Here is a 17,191-nt window from a genome sequence, read left to right on the forward strand (position 1 = left end):
ACCACAGGCATATTAAACATATTCAAAAACATAGTAATCCTTCTACACTGCCAACTCAGAACATATACCAAAAATGGCATTATAGCAAGGATGTGATTACAAACAAGGTGATATATAGTAGTAAAACATTTATTGCACATTTGTTTAGAGATATACCTGAAATAAAATATATGGTGGCCGTATAACAAATTGGATGTATGAACTTTGTTTTCATATTATGGTGACATTACTACTCAATTTGGAGGAGCTTCACATCAGTAGTATGTCAGTCTGTGCTTCTTGCTTACCTCCATTCCCTTCCTCGCATCATGACACTGCTGCTGTCACATACAGCATTGTCCTTTGCCACATAATACAATGCCTTCCACAATTAAACATACTCATCTCATGTAATACTCTATGATGATACGAGCATTCCGATTGGCTATGGGATGTTCTATCTGTGTCAACTTTAAAATTGGATACACAAAAAGATGCTCCCGATTGCTTGTCCAACACTAAGTGAATGCTTGCTGCAATGGAAATAACACATGTGGACCTATTTATGTCACTTTAGGATAACGTTTGACACCCTCACTTTTGCTATGTCATACCAGTAGTCTGGCAGAAACCAACCACTTTTTCCTCCACAATATTGTCAAGAGCCATCTATCCACACATGGCCTACTAAAACCTGCTCTCTCCACCTATATGCCCTTCTCCCTATCCTAAATTCAGCTTAGAAATTAGAAATTGGGAGAGGGAGAAATTATCCGAGCTTCTAACGATCTAAGGCGTTACCAATAATTAACCTACAAAGTCCTTCTCCTTATCTTTAAGGCAATCAATTCAACAGCACATTTTAACACATCATTCTTAGCATCTTCATATAACCCAAGACATCAATTTCATTCTTCTCAGGCCTGCTTCCCGGTTATACTAATTAAGGAGTGTGCAGGACTGAACATGTGCTATGATATCTAACTGAACGGTACAGTATATCCGAGAAAAGATTGTTGGGAGCATTAGCGAAAATAAGTTGTTCTGCACAAACATGTGCTGTGAAATAATGTAAGTAATGCCACAGTCATGGCTGGCTCTATTGTGCATATTAAGAGATGAAAGGGACTACTTTCTATATCGTCTCCTCAAAGAGATTGGTGTACTAAAATCTACACAAGGACATTTCTACTTAAGATTGCAAACAAAGCAAACTCTTCAGTCACATACAGACAATATCCCCATGTTAAAATAAATAGCATAAAGATAACCTTGCATTAGCGAGAACAGGTTTCAGATTACAATTGAGATCCAGTCTCAGGAGTCACATTTTATTTATTCATTGCACAGTCATGTGTTTTCCACCCCACTTGTACACCCCCACAAGTCACTATGGTATAAATACATTGATAATATCATGAAAACAGAGCTCTGCAGTCAATTGTGGAAACCATTGAGGGATCATTTATACACTTACTGTATATATTCTTTCTTGTTTTTGTTGGTGACTACAATGTCTGTTCCACCAGGTTTAAGGTCATGTTGGTGAGTCTGAAAAAAATACACAAAAACAACAAAACAAAAACAGTTATGCATATGACCAAAACATTCAGCCAAACATGCTATATTACTCTAGAAAAGATTTATGAAATATTTGTCACAATAATGTTAAAATACCTGTCCAAAAAGTTCCTCATCCACTGTGAATCGTATGTCTAGTTCTGTGGGATCGTTTTCTAGTATCCACCGGAGAGAATTGTAATATTCACTGTCCTATGAAACAATTAATGTTTAAGGAAAAATCATTTTCAAAAATTGGACATACAATATACCAGGAATCATGGATGCACAAAGCAGAAGTCTCCCTCTTAATGCTATATTACCAGCAGAGGTGTGTGATCCAGACATGACAGTGGCTTCTGATTGGTCCTCCCTCTCACAACTACCCCCCCTGCAGCACCCCACAGCTCCTGTTTCTGGCCCATTGAAAAAACAGCTACATGGATGACCACCAGGGGAAGGTGAGAAGCATATTAGCTATAGCAACAAGAGGTATAACCAATATGGATCCGTATAAGAGCAGTGTTTCTGCGTACTGGCTAAACCATGATACTGCATTGCCTATTTCCAGATCTGGCTGTTTGTAAAAGAAATATGACACTTTTTAGACTAGTGAGAACTCAGAAAGTGAATTGAAACACTGCAGATGGATGAAGGCACCTTTCAGCCACGTCATGGAGTGTAATGACTAGTAAGAAATGTGCATGTTCAAATGGCCGACTAGCAGGAAGGACGGCAGCAGGTGCTAAGCGCATGTGCTGTCTTTTCCACTTGGCAGTCAGCGAGAGGCCAGCTGCCGACAGAGTAGAGGGTGAACACAATGGCACACCTAACCAAGACTGCAGTGCTATTAATGGACTTAACAGTTCACACAATTAGTGTGTGTGTGTGGGAGGGGGGCGGATAGTATATCAATAAAAAGTCATGTCAAGAAGAGCAACCACTATAAAGCTGAAAGTTTAGATCAAACATAACTAGTTGAAAACTTGAAACAACAAGACTATATACTATTCTTATGAAGCACCATTAATAAATACTGGATTAAATGTGTACTCTCTCGAGGACCGTCCCAAATAGTGGACCTCATTTACAAAGCACATGGAGTGCTCACGGCACTAGTTTTGCTCCCAGTGCATATCAAGGTGCACACCTACTATTATTCTCGGGAGAAACTACAAGTAAATCTAGGAGTGAAGAGGTCAACCTCCAAACATTCATTTCAAAAATACTGCTTGGTTTATCCAAATTCCTGCCTTAAATTTACCATCATTTATAAAGCGCCAGCAAATTTATTTCATAATAAATGAGAAGACAAAGGGGCTGTCTTTATTACATGTCACGTTTTGGTGTGTAAATGATTTTATTACATTGCTCAGAAAGTGCCTAAAACTGCTTTTCTCAAATAATGTGCAGCATGAAGACCACCGGTTCTCAGCTGGTGCAAACATCACCCTATCCACCTCTTTAACTCATTTCAATAATCGTGTTCTGCAAAATGAAATCTCTTTTATGTACTGCTCTGCAAAACTATGAGCACCTATGTGCCTACTCTGTACTTAGCAAATGGAAGAAGAAAAAAAAAATCACTAACTCAAGCCAACTCCTCCCCTTGACCTGTGCAAACTTCTGCTCCTCCGCAAACGCTACCATTTTGCTCCCAAAACCCGTGGTCTTTGGTAAAAATCTGGGCGTACTTGTGCAAAGTGAAATGTATGCCGGGACCTAAGCTGATACTGCACAGAGCCCTGGCTGTTTCGCTCTGCAAACATGTACACCATTGTGTATAATACGAAACTTCCTGGTTGAAAGAGGTTAAACGTTTCACGATCAAGGCAATGCGATAGTTGAAAAAATGCCTCTATTATCAGAGAAAACAAAAGTCATTTATTCTGTGTGCCTTCCATCACCATAACAGTCATTGAATGGTATTTCAATACATTGATTGCCACAATCTAGTCGTGTTTACTCTAGATGGGCGGGATTAGCCATTACAAACCTAAGTATGTTGGCACACAAAGGAGCACTCAGAAAAATTACTATTGATAAACAGGATGTTTGCAGAGGTTGATAACCTATTTTAGCTAGATTGGATATATGCACAGGAGATAATGTAATTACATACTTTGCATTCATTACGGGAAACCATAAGAAGAACATGCATTATACAATAATTAACATACCACAGATTCCATGTCACTCAGTGTTATTGGCTTCTGGAGCATCATTTTATAAAACGGTCGGATGAAAAACCCTATAAGCAGAGCGAGCATGATAAACATTTATGGAAAGCTGCAATTATATGTAACATGTATACATTCAATTTTTTACACAATAGTGATTATATATATATATATATATATATATATATATATATATATATATATATATATATATATATATATATATAGGAAGACTTTGGCGTCAGTTGGTCAGCTTAAACATATATTGCAATATGTGGAACTAACATTCCCTGTTTTTAATATAGAACAGTACTTGATATAGCATTAATTATGTGTTTGGCGAGTGCAGAGTATCCCTGTTATATATATATCTCACAAACCTTTACCTATTGCCCCACTATGGAGCATTTGTCTTTGTAATGCATAGTTCTGCAGATCATTTTTATCACAGTAAGCAGTAAGTGTGCACTGCTCTCTAAGATAACGGCAGTTGCACCACTGAATTAAGATAATCATTTTACATTCATAGGGGCAGCTTCATGCGCAGCCCGCATTGTTCGGCTGGGCATTATTACCGGTACTACGGTAATTTTAACGCCGATTTTGGCTCACAGCTCTCTGTGTAGCCCGCGTTGTTCTATAGAACAATGTGGGGGATTAAACCTGCCCCATAGAATAATATATTCTAATCACATCTAATGTCAATGTCACATTGGATGGGCATACTGCATTATTTCTTCACAAAGTTCCACATGAGTGAAAATTATTGTAGAATAGCAACAGGTAGAATTTACAATATTAAAGCAAACATCTGACTCGTTGCTATGGGCAACACCACAAATTGTACAGTTACCTATAGAACAGTTTTAATAAACTTCCCCCACACACAATATGTAAAAGTTCAAATGGCCCAAAAGAAAAGTGCTCATGAAAAATAGGGGTGGGGTACGGCATATCGATTCAGAGTACCCCGACAAGACTTACCCCGACTTGAGTAAGAAGCCGGCTCCACTTCATGACGTCATTCACCATGGGACGCTATTATCGCTGTTGTTAAGGAGGTAATGTAAGTATGCGCTCATGTACAACGTAGAAGGCCTTGTAAACTGCATACTTACATTACCCCCTTAACAACAGCGATAATACCATCGCCATGGTGAATGACGTCATGAAGTGGAGCCGATTTCTTACTTGATCGTGATTGGCTGAAGTCGATTTGAAGAGCAGTTGTCATCGCTGATCGTCGGGAAAGAGCCCTTCGTGGTCCCCATAATGGCGGTAAGTCTTGTCGGGGTAGTCAGCATCGATATGCTGACTACCACCGAAAATAGTATTCAAATGAAGTATTCAGACAATGCCAGCATAGGACATTGCATAACTGCAGGGACTTCATTCTACACATTCAGCATGCAGGTGATCCAGGTCCACTGATGGTGGTGCAACCATTGGACTTGGACACCCTCTGTAATTATGGTAATTATGGCAATTATACCACTTTCACTTCGAAACAAGGAGCGTAATGCAGTGTCACTAAGAAATATCTAGTTGTATGTAAAAGCATACAAATAAAAAAAAAGTTAAAAATATCCGTCATCCAGTTGTGCATGGTATATCCCTTCTCAGAACCTAATTTCCTTTGCTGCTTTCATGCACCAACGTCTCTATATCACTATTGTCTTGCGTTGTGGGAGTGTATTCTCTCATACCGAGACATTATAATGCTGTTTACTGCTCCCTTATAATGTGTACTGTCGCAACCTCAATAATTCCATTTAAAAATAAATAAAATATTCCTCTTGAATTTTTCTACTCCCTTAGTCAAGCTAAACTTATGAGCACATATACAACTGTGTGTTAAAAATGATACATGAATATTCCTACTGGAAAATTAATTGCTTTTTTTTTTTTTTCACATGCAGATTGTCTTAGCTATGACATGACATCTTTCATCACAGAGACCTGTATTGTAATCAAGCAGTCTGAGAGAAGATGACTCTATAACTACACTATTGGTAATAAGTGGAAAGTTAGATAAAACATAAACCAACCATCTAGAAGCTTGCCATGGTAGACTGCCATCCCAGCCACACGGCCAATAAACTTAAAATAAGAAAGGTGATCTTCATTGCACAGTCCAGAATTTGGATTGATCTGTAAGGTATAATTGTCACTGTGAAGAAAACAGATGACTGTGTCAGTAATCTCACTTCTTAAAAAAAGATTTGTGCAAGAACCTACATAAACCCCTTAATCAAAATGTTCTCCGAGGAATAGTTAAACAAAACTTTATGGAACATGTACGTTATTTAATGACCTATATTTACGTTAAAATCCACATTCAGAATTCCTTGTGGTAATGTTCGTACCATTGCAAAAATTGCAGAGTATTAAAGTTATTTCTTCCAAAACAATTTCAACTACTCTCCAAGTGACTGTGATATTATAGGAGGGCCAAATCCTGCGATCTAACCCATGTCACAAAATACAAATATCTTGTTTTTTGTTTCAAAGGTGTGTACTGGATCAGCACTGCCTTCATTTATACTCCTAACAGTGACATGATAGAATATGGTTTTCAGCATCCATTGATATTGAGTAACTCTTCACAAAGTATCACTTATTGTTGATGATTAGGATGAGGCTGTAACTACATTTTAGTTAGAAAAATTAAACTTCGAAAATGTCTAGGCATATCATTTTAGAAAAAGCTTTTTTCTTTTTCATTAAAAAAACTCCCCAAAAAAACAAACTTTTCCAAGCTATGACTTAAAAACAGTTTTTCATTATAAATAAACAATTGAATTGGAGATTTAGGAATATATTTACTAAACTGTGGGTTTGAAAAAGTGAAGATGTTGCCTATAGAAATCAGATTATAGCTGTCATTTCATAAAATGTACTAAACAAATGATAACTAGAATCTGGTTGCTATAGACAACATCTCTACTTTTTCAAACCCACAGTTTAGTAAATATTTCCCTTTGCCGGTAATTTGTCACATTCTAGGATGTTGGTAATCACTGTCTCTACTGGTTACTTAGCCATACAGTATTAAAAAAAGTAAAATACAAAAAAAGTATTTATTCAATGTAATCCAGGGAATAACTACTAAATAAAAAATAAGCTTAAAACAAAAACACAAGTAACTATTATTCACATTTTAATGCAACCTAAACTAAGTCATTCTGCATGACGGCCATTTCTGTAGTCATCCAAGAGTGGAGGAGACGGATACTCACATGGAGAGACATACTGACTGTGCACATGGGTGTTTCACAGAAGTGGGTTGAATTAGGGTAGACATAGCTGGTGTTTGTTTAAAGTTTATCAAGGCTCCATTTCAAACACTGTGCAATGTGATATAATGCCCAACATCGCTAGTCTTACCTATGCCCAAAATCCGATGGGCAATTTAAGCATGGGGACATTGAGAAAACCTTGCAGTGGCGAAGACAGCCTACACACAGCATAATGCATTTCAAATGAAGCCTTGTTAAACTATGAAAAGATGTTAGCTGCTAGATATAAACTCATTCACTAAATCTAGTTGGACACTGTTGATAAAAGAAACAAGGTTGACATATGCACATACAAAAAAAAGAGCAGCTCCTCAGACACAGATGTCCATATGCATTTGCACATTTCAGTGGCGGATCACTACATGTCTGGGCCCTATAGAGCCGCTAATGCAGCTTCAGATTTCTCGACCCCTGAGTGCAAAAAGGGGGCCTTGGGTGCGTACCCTGTCCCCACTGGGAACTGTAGTAGTTGCATCCCCTGCTCTGGCAGTAGTTCCACCACCAGGTCCTACAACATTAACACAGTTGTCACTATGACTATGGTCTTCAAAGACACACATGGAAGTGTGTCCGCAATTTTTAAAAGGCCAGTTAAAATGTAGATACATGTTGTGAGGCACACATTCCAAAAACATGTCCGCTTTAAAAAATCCTAATGTATTTTTGACTTTGCAAAAAATAAAATGCTCAGTATTAATTCTTTATAAATACTCCTCAATATACTTACGCGGCAGAATATTCAAAGAGGCCATAATACGGATTAAACATTTCTTTAGAAATGAGGAAGAACCATTCTCTGGCAACTCCTCCATAATCCAAGCCCTTCTCGCTGTCAAATTCAATCCAGAGACGGGCTTTCAGCAACTCCGCTCTTTTTACAGATATTATCTTTCTGTAAGAATCTTCAAAAAGGGCGGTGCGACGTAACTTCATTTCAAACCTGTTAGGAATATCAAGCTAAAGGAAAAAAAACAAAACCATTTAGTTTATAATATGCATTTCCCGCCACTGACAAAATGCAGGTCATTAATAATGCAAATCAGGATACATGCATTATACCGATACCGTAGCATTTAGTGCTGATTATCTACTGTGGACAAGTTAGAACTAAAGCAACACAGCACCAATTGCTATTAATGGAGGGGATAGAAAAACTATATATATTTTCCTGGCGCATTTCAGAGAAGAACAAATTGACAGTAATAAAACAAACAGGGGTTCAACTGTTGAAAATTATAAAGAGAAAACATTAACCATTAACTTTCCATGTTGCTAACAAATAGCCCAACACATGTATTTAGATGTTATATTGCATCATTAACTGGTGGCACATTGAGCTGTTCCTGACTGTAGTGCAATATATTTATGCACACTACACCTACCTGCTTCTTTAACTTTTTACGAAAGTACTCATATTTCCTTTTGTAATCCCGGGAATAAGGCACAGCCTGTGAAGGAAATAAAAGGTTAAGTTCAAATAAGTCTATTTCAAATTTGATATACATACTTGCTGAAAAGCAAAAAAATGTCAACATTGTTATGACTTGGCAAAGTGTTCGAGATGACACCTAAACCACATAAATATACTTTTATCTAGTACGATGTAGATCAAGACAAAACACCATGTTATCCTCTTGCCAACATACAATACACTTCTGGAACAATGGCATCTTCTTTTTACAGCTATCTCTAGGGGGGTAAGTAACTCATTATCCAAAGCAAAAATGTACAGTCATGGCCAAAAGTTTTGAGAATGACAAATATTTTTCACAAAGTCTGCTACCTCAGTTTTTATGGTGGCAATTTGCATTTACTCCAAGATGTCATGAAGAGTGATCAGATGAACTGCAATTAAGTTTAAAGTCCCTCTTAGCCTTGACAATGAGCTTTAGCCCAAAACCAACATTTCCACTGCATTTCAGTCCTGCCACAAAAGGACCAGCTGACATCAGGTCAGTGATTCTCTCGTTAACACAGGTGAGAGTGTTGGCGAAGACAAGACTGGAGATCACTCTGTCATGCTGATTGAGTTAGAATAACAGACTTGAAGCTTTAAAGAGGGTGGTGATTGAAATCACTGTGCTTTCTGTTAACCATTGTTATCTGCTAGGAAACATGTGCAGACATCATTGCTTTGCACAAAAAGGGCTTCACAGGCAAGGATATTGCTGCTAGTAAGATTGCACCTAAATCAACCATTTATCGGATCATCAAGAACTTCAAGGAGAGGAGTTGTGAAGAAGGCTTCAGGGTGCCCAAGAATGTCCAGCAAGTGCCAGGACCATCTCTCCTACAGTTGATTCAGCTGCGTGATCAGGGCACCACCAGTGCAGAGATTGCTCAGGAATGGCAGCAGGCAGGTGTGAGTGCATCTGCATGCACAGTGAGGCGAAGAATTTTGGAGGATGGCCTGGTGTCAAAAAGGCATCTGGAAAAACACTTGACCGGAGAAGGAAAGGAGAGCCATGAATAAAGAATGGTACCAAAATAACCTCCAAGAGCAACTTCTCCCAACCATCTAACAGTTTGGGGACGAACAATGTCTTTTCCAGCATGATGGAGCACCTTGTTATAAGGCAAAAGTGAAAATTAAGTGGCTCGGGGATAAAAACATCGAAATTTTGGGTCCATGGCCAGGAAATTCCCCAGACCTAAATCCCATTGAGAACTTGTGGTCAATCCTCAAGAGGCTGGTGGACAAACAAAACCCACAAATTCTGAAAAACTCCAAGCATTGATTAGGCAAGAATGGGCATCCATCAGTCAACATGTGGCCCAGAAGTTGATTGACAGCATGCCAGGGCGAATTGCAGAGGTTTTCAAAAAGAAGGGTCAACACTTATGAAATGCTTATAATTTTACTTCAGTATACTATAGCAACATTGAACAAAAAGGTCTAAAAACACTAGCAATAAACTTTGTGGAAAAACAATACTTGTGTCATTCTCAAAACTTTTGGCCATTACTGTTTTTTACAAGGATTTATTAGAGCTGCTTGGAAATGAGACCTGATCCTCTTCTGCCTTCCAATAGAGAATTCCTTAAAGACGTCATGTGATGTTGTTACAGATGTGCTTAGCGTTTCTTCATTACATGAAACATAGTATGTGCTTTAAACTGTGTAAAGTGAAGCCAGGTACCAGACAACTCCCAGCACCCTCACTGAAGGCAAGTAGATTGTAGTGCTTAAGGCAGTGATGGGCAACCCTGCTATAGACTTATAGGGCCACGCAGCTTCAACCTTTAAAAGTGCCAAACAATACCCTTAATTTCAAGAATGAAAAATAGCCCCAAAATTATCTAGTCATGCCCACATCACTTATCCCAAAAAGCCCTCATAAGTCCCAAAAATCCACAATGTGCCTCAGACCTTCCACATGCCCCCAAAATTCCACATAGCCTCAGAGCCCTCGTGTGATAAAATGCCCCAGATAGACGCACACTGCCACAAGCTCTCAGAACCCACATGTACGAAAAAAAGCCCCTACATGCCCGTCAGACCTCCTCACACATCTCCCATATGTCACTCACTGGCAAGCTAATGAAAATACTTACCTGCACAGCCAGAGCCCAAAAAGGAAAAGCACTGCACTATCTGCACTCTCTCCTCCTCCGATTGGTTGTGCTGCGTGACCTCCATGCACTAAGCAGAGGTTAAGTGACGTGGAAGCTCACAGCTCCCCTTCAGTCTAATTCTTTGCTTCAGATCAGGAGCAGCCAGCTGGTGGCTGCAGGTGAAGGCTCGGCCCACAGACAGACACCTGTTGCTCAGGTAATTCCCCAGGTAGTGAGTGTATTTATATTTGTAGACCAATGCCTTAATGATTATACTGTTTGCATATTAGAATTCTTTATGCATATTAAAAAAGAGGGCGGACTGATTGCACTATTACTGCAGCTGAGAATTAATGTCTATAGAATAAATGTGTGCATATCAATACGGAGATAACACACAAAATGATTTTGCACAGATGCACTTTGTAAGTTGTACATATTGTGTAAAGCCATTTACTATTTATATTTCAATCTGTCTTTCAAGCTATTAGATTACTTATAGGAACTTACTGGTCCTGTTATTGCTGCAGTCTGCAAGCGTGGATCCTCCCACTGAGTTTTCTTGGTATCTAAAACAAATATGAAAGCACTTTAGATAATACTGTTTTGTATTATTGATAAAGTAAAGAAACAGAATCTGCCTTACTGTGGTCAATGTAAAAAACTCTGCCATCAGTGTGTGTTCTCTCTTCCCAGCCAGGCTGCAATGAAAAAACATAAAAACGTCAGATAAAACATAAGGAGTGCACCAAGAACTTGCAGAACCTACATAAAAACTTCCCTTTTACAAATGAAAAAAAAAATGAATGTGCCACCACCAATATACTCATTACAGACCGTTTCAAATTACATTTATTCATTCTCAAAACACCCACTTTATGTAGTACATATACCAGAGGAAATCAAGCATTTCTCAGCCATCAGTAGGTTAGCATTGATTGACTAATGTGTTTCCTAGTACAGCGTATGAATATATGTAAATAAACTGAATGTATATTCCCACTTAAATAAACATATCTTCAAAATCATATCTGAAAACAACCATGAAGTCAGACGTCTTTCAGGTCTCTTTTGTACTTGCCCTTATTAAACGTTACATCTTGGTTAGTCTGTGCAATGTGTAAGACAAGACTTTGATTGTCATTTCTTGAAGAGGCCATATTTATGACATTTTTATTCTCTGTCATTTAGTAAGACAGCTGCGGTAACAAATACATTTACAGCGAATTTGGGAAAATTCATCCCATCTCTCCTCTACTAGCACTTCTCTAGCTACTGTGATACTACTCCATAACTGTACATTCATCCAAGATAGTTCATAGAAAGGACACATTATTACCAGATAGATTACAGAAGCAGAAGCAGAACCAAGTACTTTATACAATATGACTGAGACACAACACACTAAGGTGTCTATTGGCAAAATCTGCAAATTGCAGAGGTACATAATTTACAATGCTGGGGATGCTCTGGGAGATGCGGCGTAGACTACCCTTGACAGGGAAGACTGTTTTATTTGTTCCGGCAGATCTACGCTTCCGGTCCAATTACAACAGTGCTAGTGAAAGTGCATATTGCTTTCACCCGGGAGAGGATGCAGAAAATCCAGAGAGGCTTCAGCTGGATAGCACTGAAAAAGACCAGTATCATCATCCTGAGATAGCGTTACTTTTCACAGCTTAATAAATTACCTAATGCTGCTGTCCCCCACAGGGGTCTATGGGGACAGTGGTAAGTGCCGGTAATTAGGTTATTGCTAGAGAAATCTATGGAACACATGGCATTAAATTTACTACTTGTATCTTCGTCATATGCAAAAAGTTGTGGATGATGCACCATGCAAGTATCTTACTGTAAGGGGTATAATGAAATATTGACAGTAACTCTGTGTATGCTTTTTTCTTTACTTACCGGTATTTGTCCCAAATCTGAAACATCTATAGGTGGCCTTGGCCTTAGCTGAACTGGAATTCTCAACCTTGGGTCTTCCTATAATATTTAAAATTAAGAATTAAGTTAGTTCACATTTGTCACTATTTGAGATGAAATATTAATGCATAGTCGCTTTGGTTTGCCATATTATGTAAGCAGAGATATTTAGCATCACCAAAAATAGCAATAATGTATTCTGACCCCAAATTGAGCAATGTCTGTAATAGGATCACCTGAAACTCATAAATAACAAAAAACTAAATGTTATGCTTGATAGGATGTCACTAAAACAGATCTATCACTAAAATGATTTGCCTGAAATAGCATTTAGAACTACATGTGAATTCTCAGCCATGCTTGAGAAGTACACTTTACAGAGAAAATAACCTATAGCTACTAGTTCGTTTCACTTAATCTTTCTATAAAGAATCAGTCATGAGGACAGACATTTTGCACATATATACCGTATTTCCCCATGTATAAGACGCACCTTTTTCCCAAAAATTTTGGGCTCTAAAACCTGGGTGCGTCTTCTACAGGGGTAGCGGGGATGCAGGGGGCGGGCAGCGGGGGGAATTGAGGGGGAGCGGGGCAGTGTTACAGTGGCAGCGGGGGGGGATTCAGGAGGCGGGGGACAGGCAGAGTGGCAGCGGGGATTCAGGAGGCGGGGGACAGGCAGAGTGGCAGCGGGGATCCAGGTGGCAGGGGACAGGCAGAGTGGCAGCGGGGATCCAGGAGGCGGGGGACAGGCAGAGTGGCAGCGGGGATCCAGGAGGCGGGGGACAAGCAGAGTGGCAGCGGGGATCCAGGAGGCGGGGGACAGGCAGAGTGGCAGCGGGGATTCAGGAGGCGGGGGACAAGCAGAGTGGCAGTGGGTATCCAAGAGGAGGGTGACAAGCAGAGTGGCAGCGGGGACCCAGGAGGAAGGGGACAGGCAGAGTGGCAGCGGGGATCCAGGAGGAAGGGGACAGGCAGAGTGGCAGCTGGGATCCAGGAGGCGGGGGACAGGCAGAGTGGCAGCGGGGATCCAGGAGGCGGGGGACAGGCAGAGTGGCAGCGGGGATCCAGGAGGCGGGGGACAGGCAGAGCTGCAGCGGGGATCCAGGAGGAGGGGGACAGAGGCACAGTGGCGGGGGGGGGGGGGGGGGGGGGCGATTGCAGGGAGTGTGCGCTGCCCGGCTGCTCTGATCACAATCAGAGCAGCCGTTCATTACACTCTCCCTGCCTTTTTTGACAACACACCATAATATTTTTTTTTCAAATTTCAGGGCCAAAATTAAGATGCGTCTTATACATGGGAGCGCCTTATACATGGGGAAATACGGTAGTTCTGCATATTTACAATATAACTAGAAATGGTCATAACCACTAGAAAAACATTTGAAGTTGTGTCTCTGGTTTGCGCCATCAAGGAGAGTCAAACACCTTTTCAATAGAAATCATTTTATTTTACCACAACGTAAAAAAAATATTTTAAGGCATTTGGGGTGGTTCTTGGGGAGACACATCTCGCTGAATTTAATCTCTCCGTGTTCATGGGAGAACTCCATATTCATCTGACTATAGAACATGCCATGTTCATATCCACAAGATGAGAAAAAAGCAATGTTGCTACAGGACATAAAAATCGAATGATGTGTGCACAAGCAATAATCAATCTATACAAGTTCTGGAGACACTGATGCAAAACAGAATAAGCAAAAATATCAAACCTAACCTGTACACAGAAATGAATCAAAACCATATTCCTAGGACATACTTGAAAATGAGTGAGGACAATGTATTTTTCCTGGCAACATGCGTTGTAAATAAAAGTTACAAGAAATACACAATCAGGTATATTTACTACAAAACAAAAAGATCAGCGGTCATAACACATCTGCATCCATATTTACTACAACATAATAATAAAAAGTTGCACTGAAATTTAACATATTTACAAAACACCAAAGTTTTGTTTAACAGAGAAAATAGATGTAAAATACCCATGTAGTAGTTTTGGTTTTGTGATTGATGAAGAAAGGCCGTCCATTTGGGGCATGTCTCATTTCCCAGCCCTTCTGGAGCAATCCCTGATCCTGGTCCAATGACAGTTTGGGGGCTTCACTTGTTGGCATCTGTAGTTGACGTCCGGTGGGGACACTTTGTGTGGGCGACAGCTGTGACATGTCCACAGGTATTTGCTACAAAGAATATTCAGGACACCAACTCAGAGTTCAAACACCAAAGAGCCCTGCAGGCTTGTGCACCCTGTCTCTATAAACAGACAACAGTACAAACATACTACTGATAACAGTAGGGGCGGCAATAAAACTTGCTCTACAAGAATCTCTTGTGTGGTGTTATTTTTCTATCAACAATACAATAGAACTAGCTGGTCACCTATACCTCTAATCTTAAAGTGACTTTTCAAATTGTGACATGTTTTTCTTAGCTAAGCTGTGGTCTTTAGACAAGGTTTTATTATTATGATGATGTTTAAACAGGAACTAAACCCAAGAATCAAAATGCACTTTGTCAATAAGCCTACCAAACTGGAGTCACTTCCCTTTTGCCAAAAGTTAATGTTAGTCAACTGTTGGGAATTTTCTGTATTTAAATTTTGTTCGCCATCCCTTAAAGTAATGACCATCCATTTTACCAATGGATGGTCATTACGGCTGCACTACTAATAGTGCAGCCGTATACAAAAAGTATTATTCATGTGTGTCTGGATTTACATAGCTAATCTGGTAACTCAAAAGCGTCAGCTGCATTGACATGTGCAGCTCAGTGAATGCCAGGAGTAAAGGTCCTAGACAGGACTTTGAAAGTGAAAACTTTAGAGAAGTCAATATGATGACTCCCAGAGCAAGAAAATGGGCTAATATCACTCCCTGGGAACAAAGTAATATCCTTATTAACTTACTAGCACAATTATACAGTTATATACATACCAATAATTGCAGAAAATGTCAGAAAACTATTTAGTTTCACTTTTTAAAGCTTGTTAATTTTCACAGACAAACTTAACTAAACATAAGGTTTAATGATGAAGCCAGGACTGTTAGTATTAGCAAATGTCTATGAAACATTGTGCATGGGCAGCCATGCTGTTTGTCGGCAAAACTTAATCAAGATAAGATGTACATTGCAAACTGTAATTTACAGCAGATAAATATTTTTTCAAGCACTATTTTCTATTCCCGATTAAAAAAGAAGATGCCCATTGCGTGTATTTTCCACAAATTAAATTACTACAAGCAATTTGACAGATTTCTAAAGTCAAGTGAAAAGGTAAAATAACTTGTATCCAGAACACACTTACTTCTCTGCAATACGGAGACAATCTGTATATAGAACTCAGTTCTAAATACCATTCAATCCTTTGGTGAATTTCCCCTAACTTATTGGCGTAGAATTTCAAAAATCCAGATACTTTATGCTACAGTAAGAGTTTGTTAATATTAATGAGATCCTTCTTATGGAGGTACAGAACATTAGATAAAAGTTCAGTTATCCATAGTGGGTAGAACATGCAAAATATTCCTAAATTTTTGCTTTATCCGAAAATCAATTATATGATTTCTAAGTATAGTATTTATAAAGCTTGACAATATGCCTCCTCTTTAATATAAGTCTCTAAAAACACAAAAACATTCTAAAGTCTGCCTATTGAGTCATATTGATAATGTTTTTATGGTTAAGCAAACTACAAATGAAGTCACACAGAGCTAATCTCAGAGATGTGTAGCACAGACATGAAGGTCCACAGTAAAGCTGGGTACACACTACACAGTTTTCATCCAATAATCGGCTCAATCAGCCGACATACGACCGCTCGTTCAAAAGTGGGGTCAGTGTGTGCAGTGACACGATGGTCGGAAGTCTGCCCAAATGGACAATTGTCGCCTCATTTGGTTGGTCGTACCGTTTAATATTTTCGTTCCAATCTCGTTTCCGCTGTGTAGTGTGTATAAATTTCCTACCGATCCACAACAGTGAGTACGAAATTACACTCATTGCTCACGACAACATGGCTGTAAAAAGTCGCTAAAGGGACGTCCGCTCTTCGCTTTATTGTCCTAAACAAGGCTAGTGTGTATGCAGTCCATGGACCGAGCGATTGGAACATCGATCGCATGTAAAATCGCTCAGCATAATAAGTTGGTTGCAATTTCTGTAGTGTGTACCCAGCTTTACCTGCAGCTTGAACACATTCTCTTGCTTTAATGAATGCTGAGCTGCCCTATATGCCCACTGTTCTTGGCTGCCCTCTAACACTAAGTGTACGAAACTCTTGCTTGTAGAAATTTGTGGCAGAAAATCTTATTTCGGATACAGACATTAAAAAAAAAATAAAAAAAATATATAATAATAATAATAATAATAATTACATATTTTCCGTTTTATTTTCGGAAAACACAAATCCACCCCCTTAAAAATAAATTAAAAATTATAACAATATTTATTTATGCACTAACATTAGCACCCCTGCACAGAAACAAAATGAAGCGCTCCGGGGAAAAATACTGTTAAAGTACCTGTACTAAAGGCTTTTCCCATGTAGTGGTTCTTCTATTGTGATCTATGTAATATGACCTTCCTTTCTCATCTTGTTTTTCCTCCCAGCCAGGTGGTAACCCAGAAGACGTGGGTAATAACTGTACAAAGAAAAAACCTTTTTACTAAGCATACATTATGCTG

At 39.2% G+C, this 17,191-nt stretch overlaps 1 protein-coding gene across 3 annotated transcripts in view; it reads right to left on the reverse strand.

The window, feature by feature from the left end:
• NEDD4 (NEDD4 E3 ubiquitin protein ligase) overlaps positions 1-17,191 on the reverse strand; it is a 108,168-nt gene that overhangs the window by 8,727 nt on the left and 82,250 nt on the right. For all 3 annotated transcript variants that reach the window (XM_075208039.1, XM_075208038.1, XM_075208037.1), the window contains 11 exons: positions 17,029-17,148; positions 14,491-14,688; positions 12,485-12,562; positions 11,220-11,274; positions 11,084-11,142; positions 8,401-8,466; positions 7,746-7,975; positions 5,768-5,889; positions 3,720-3,790; positions 1,657-1,752; positions 1,457-1,530 (listed from right to left, as the gene is read on the reverse strand). In XM_075208039.1, coding sequence (XP_075064140.1) covers positions 1,457-1,530; positions 1,657-1,752; positions 3,720-3,790; positions 5,768-5,889; positions 7,746-7,975; positions 8,401-8,466; positions 11,084-11,142; positions 11,220-11,274; positions 12,485-12,562; positions 14,491-14,688; positions 17,029-17,148 — 1,169 coding nt within the window. The remainder of the gene's footprint in view (positions 1-1,456; positions 1,531-1,656; positions 1,753-3,719; positions 3,791-5,767; positions 5,890-7,745; positions 7,976-8,400; positions 8,467-11,083; positions 11,143-11,219; positions 11,275-12,484; positions 12,563-14,490; positions 14,689-17,028; positions 17,149-17,191) is intronic.

The sequence above is a fragment of the Mixophyes fleayi genome, chromosome 4 (genome assembly GCF_038048845.1).
Source record: "Mixophyes fleayi isolate aMixFle1 chromosome 4, aMixFle1.hap1, whole genome shotgun sequence".
Classification (NCBI taxonomy): domain Eukaryota; kingdom Metazoa; phylum Chordata; class Amphibia; order Anura; family Limnodynastidae; genus Mixophyes; species Mixophyes fleayi.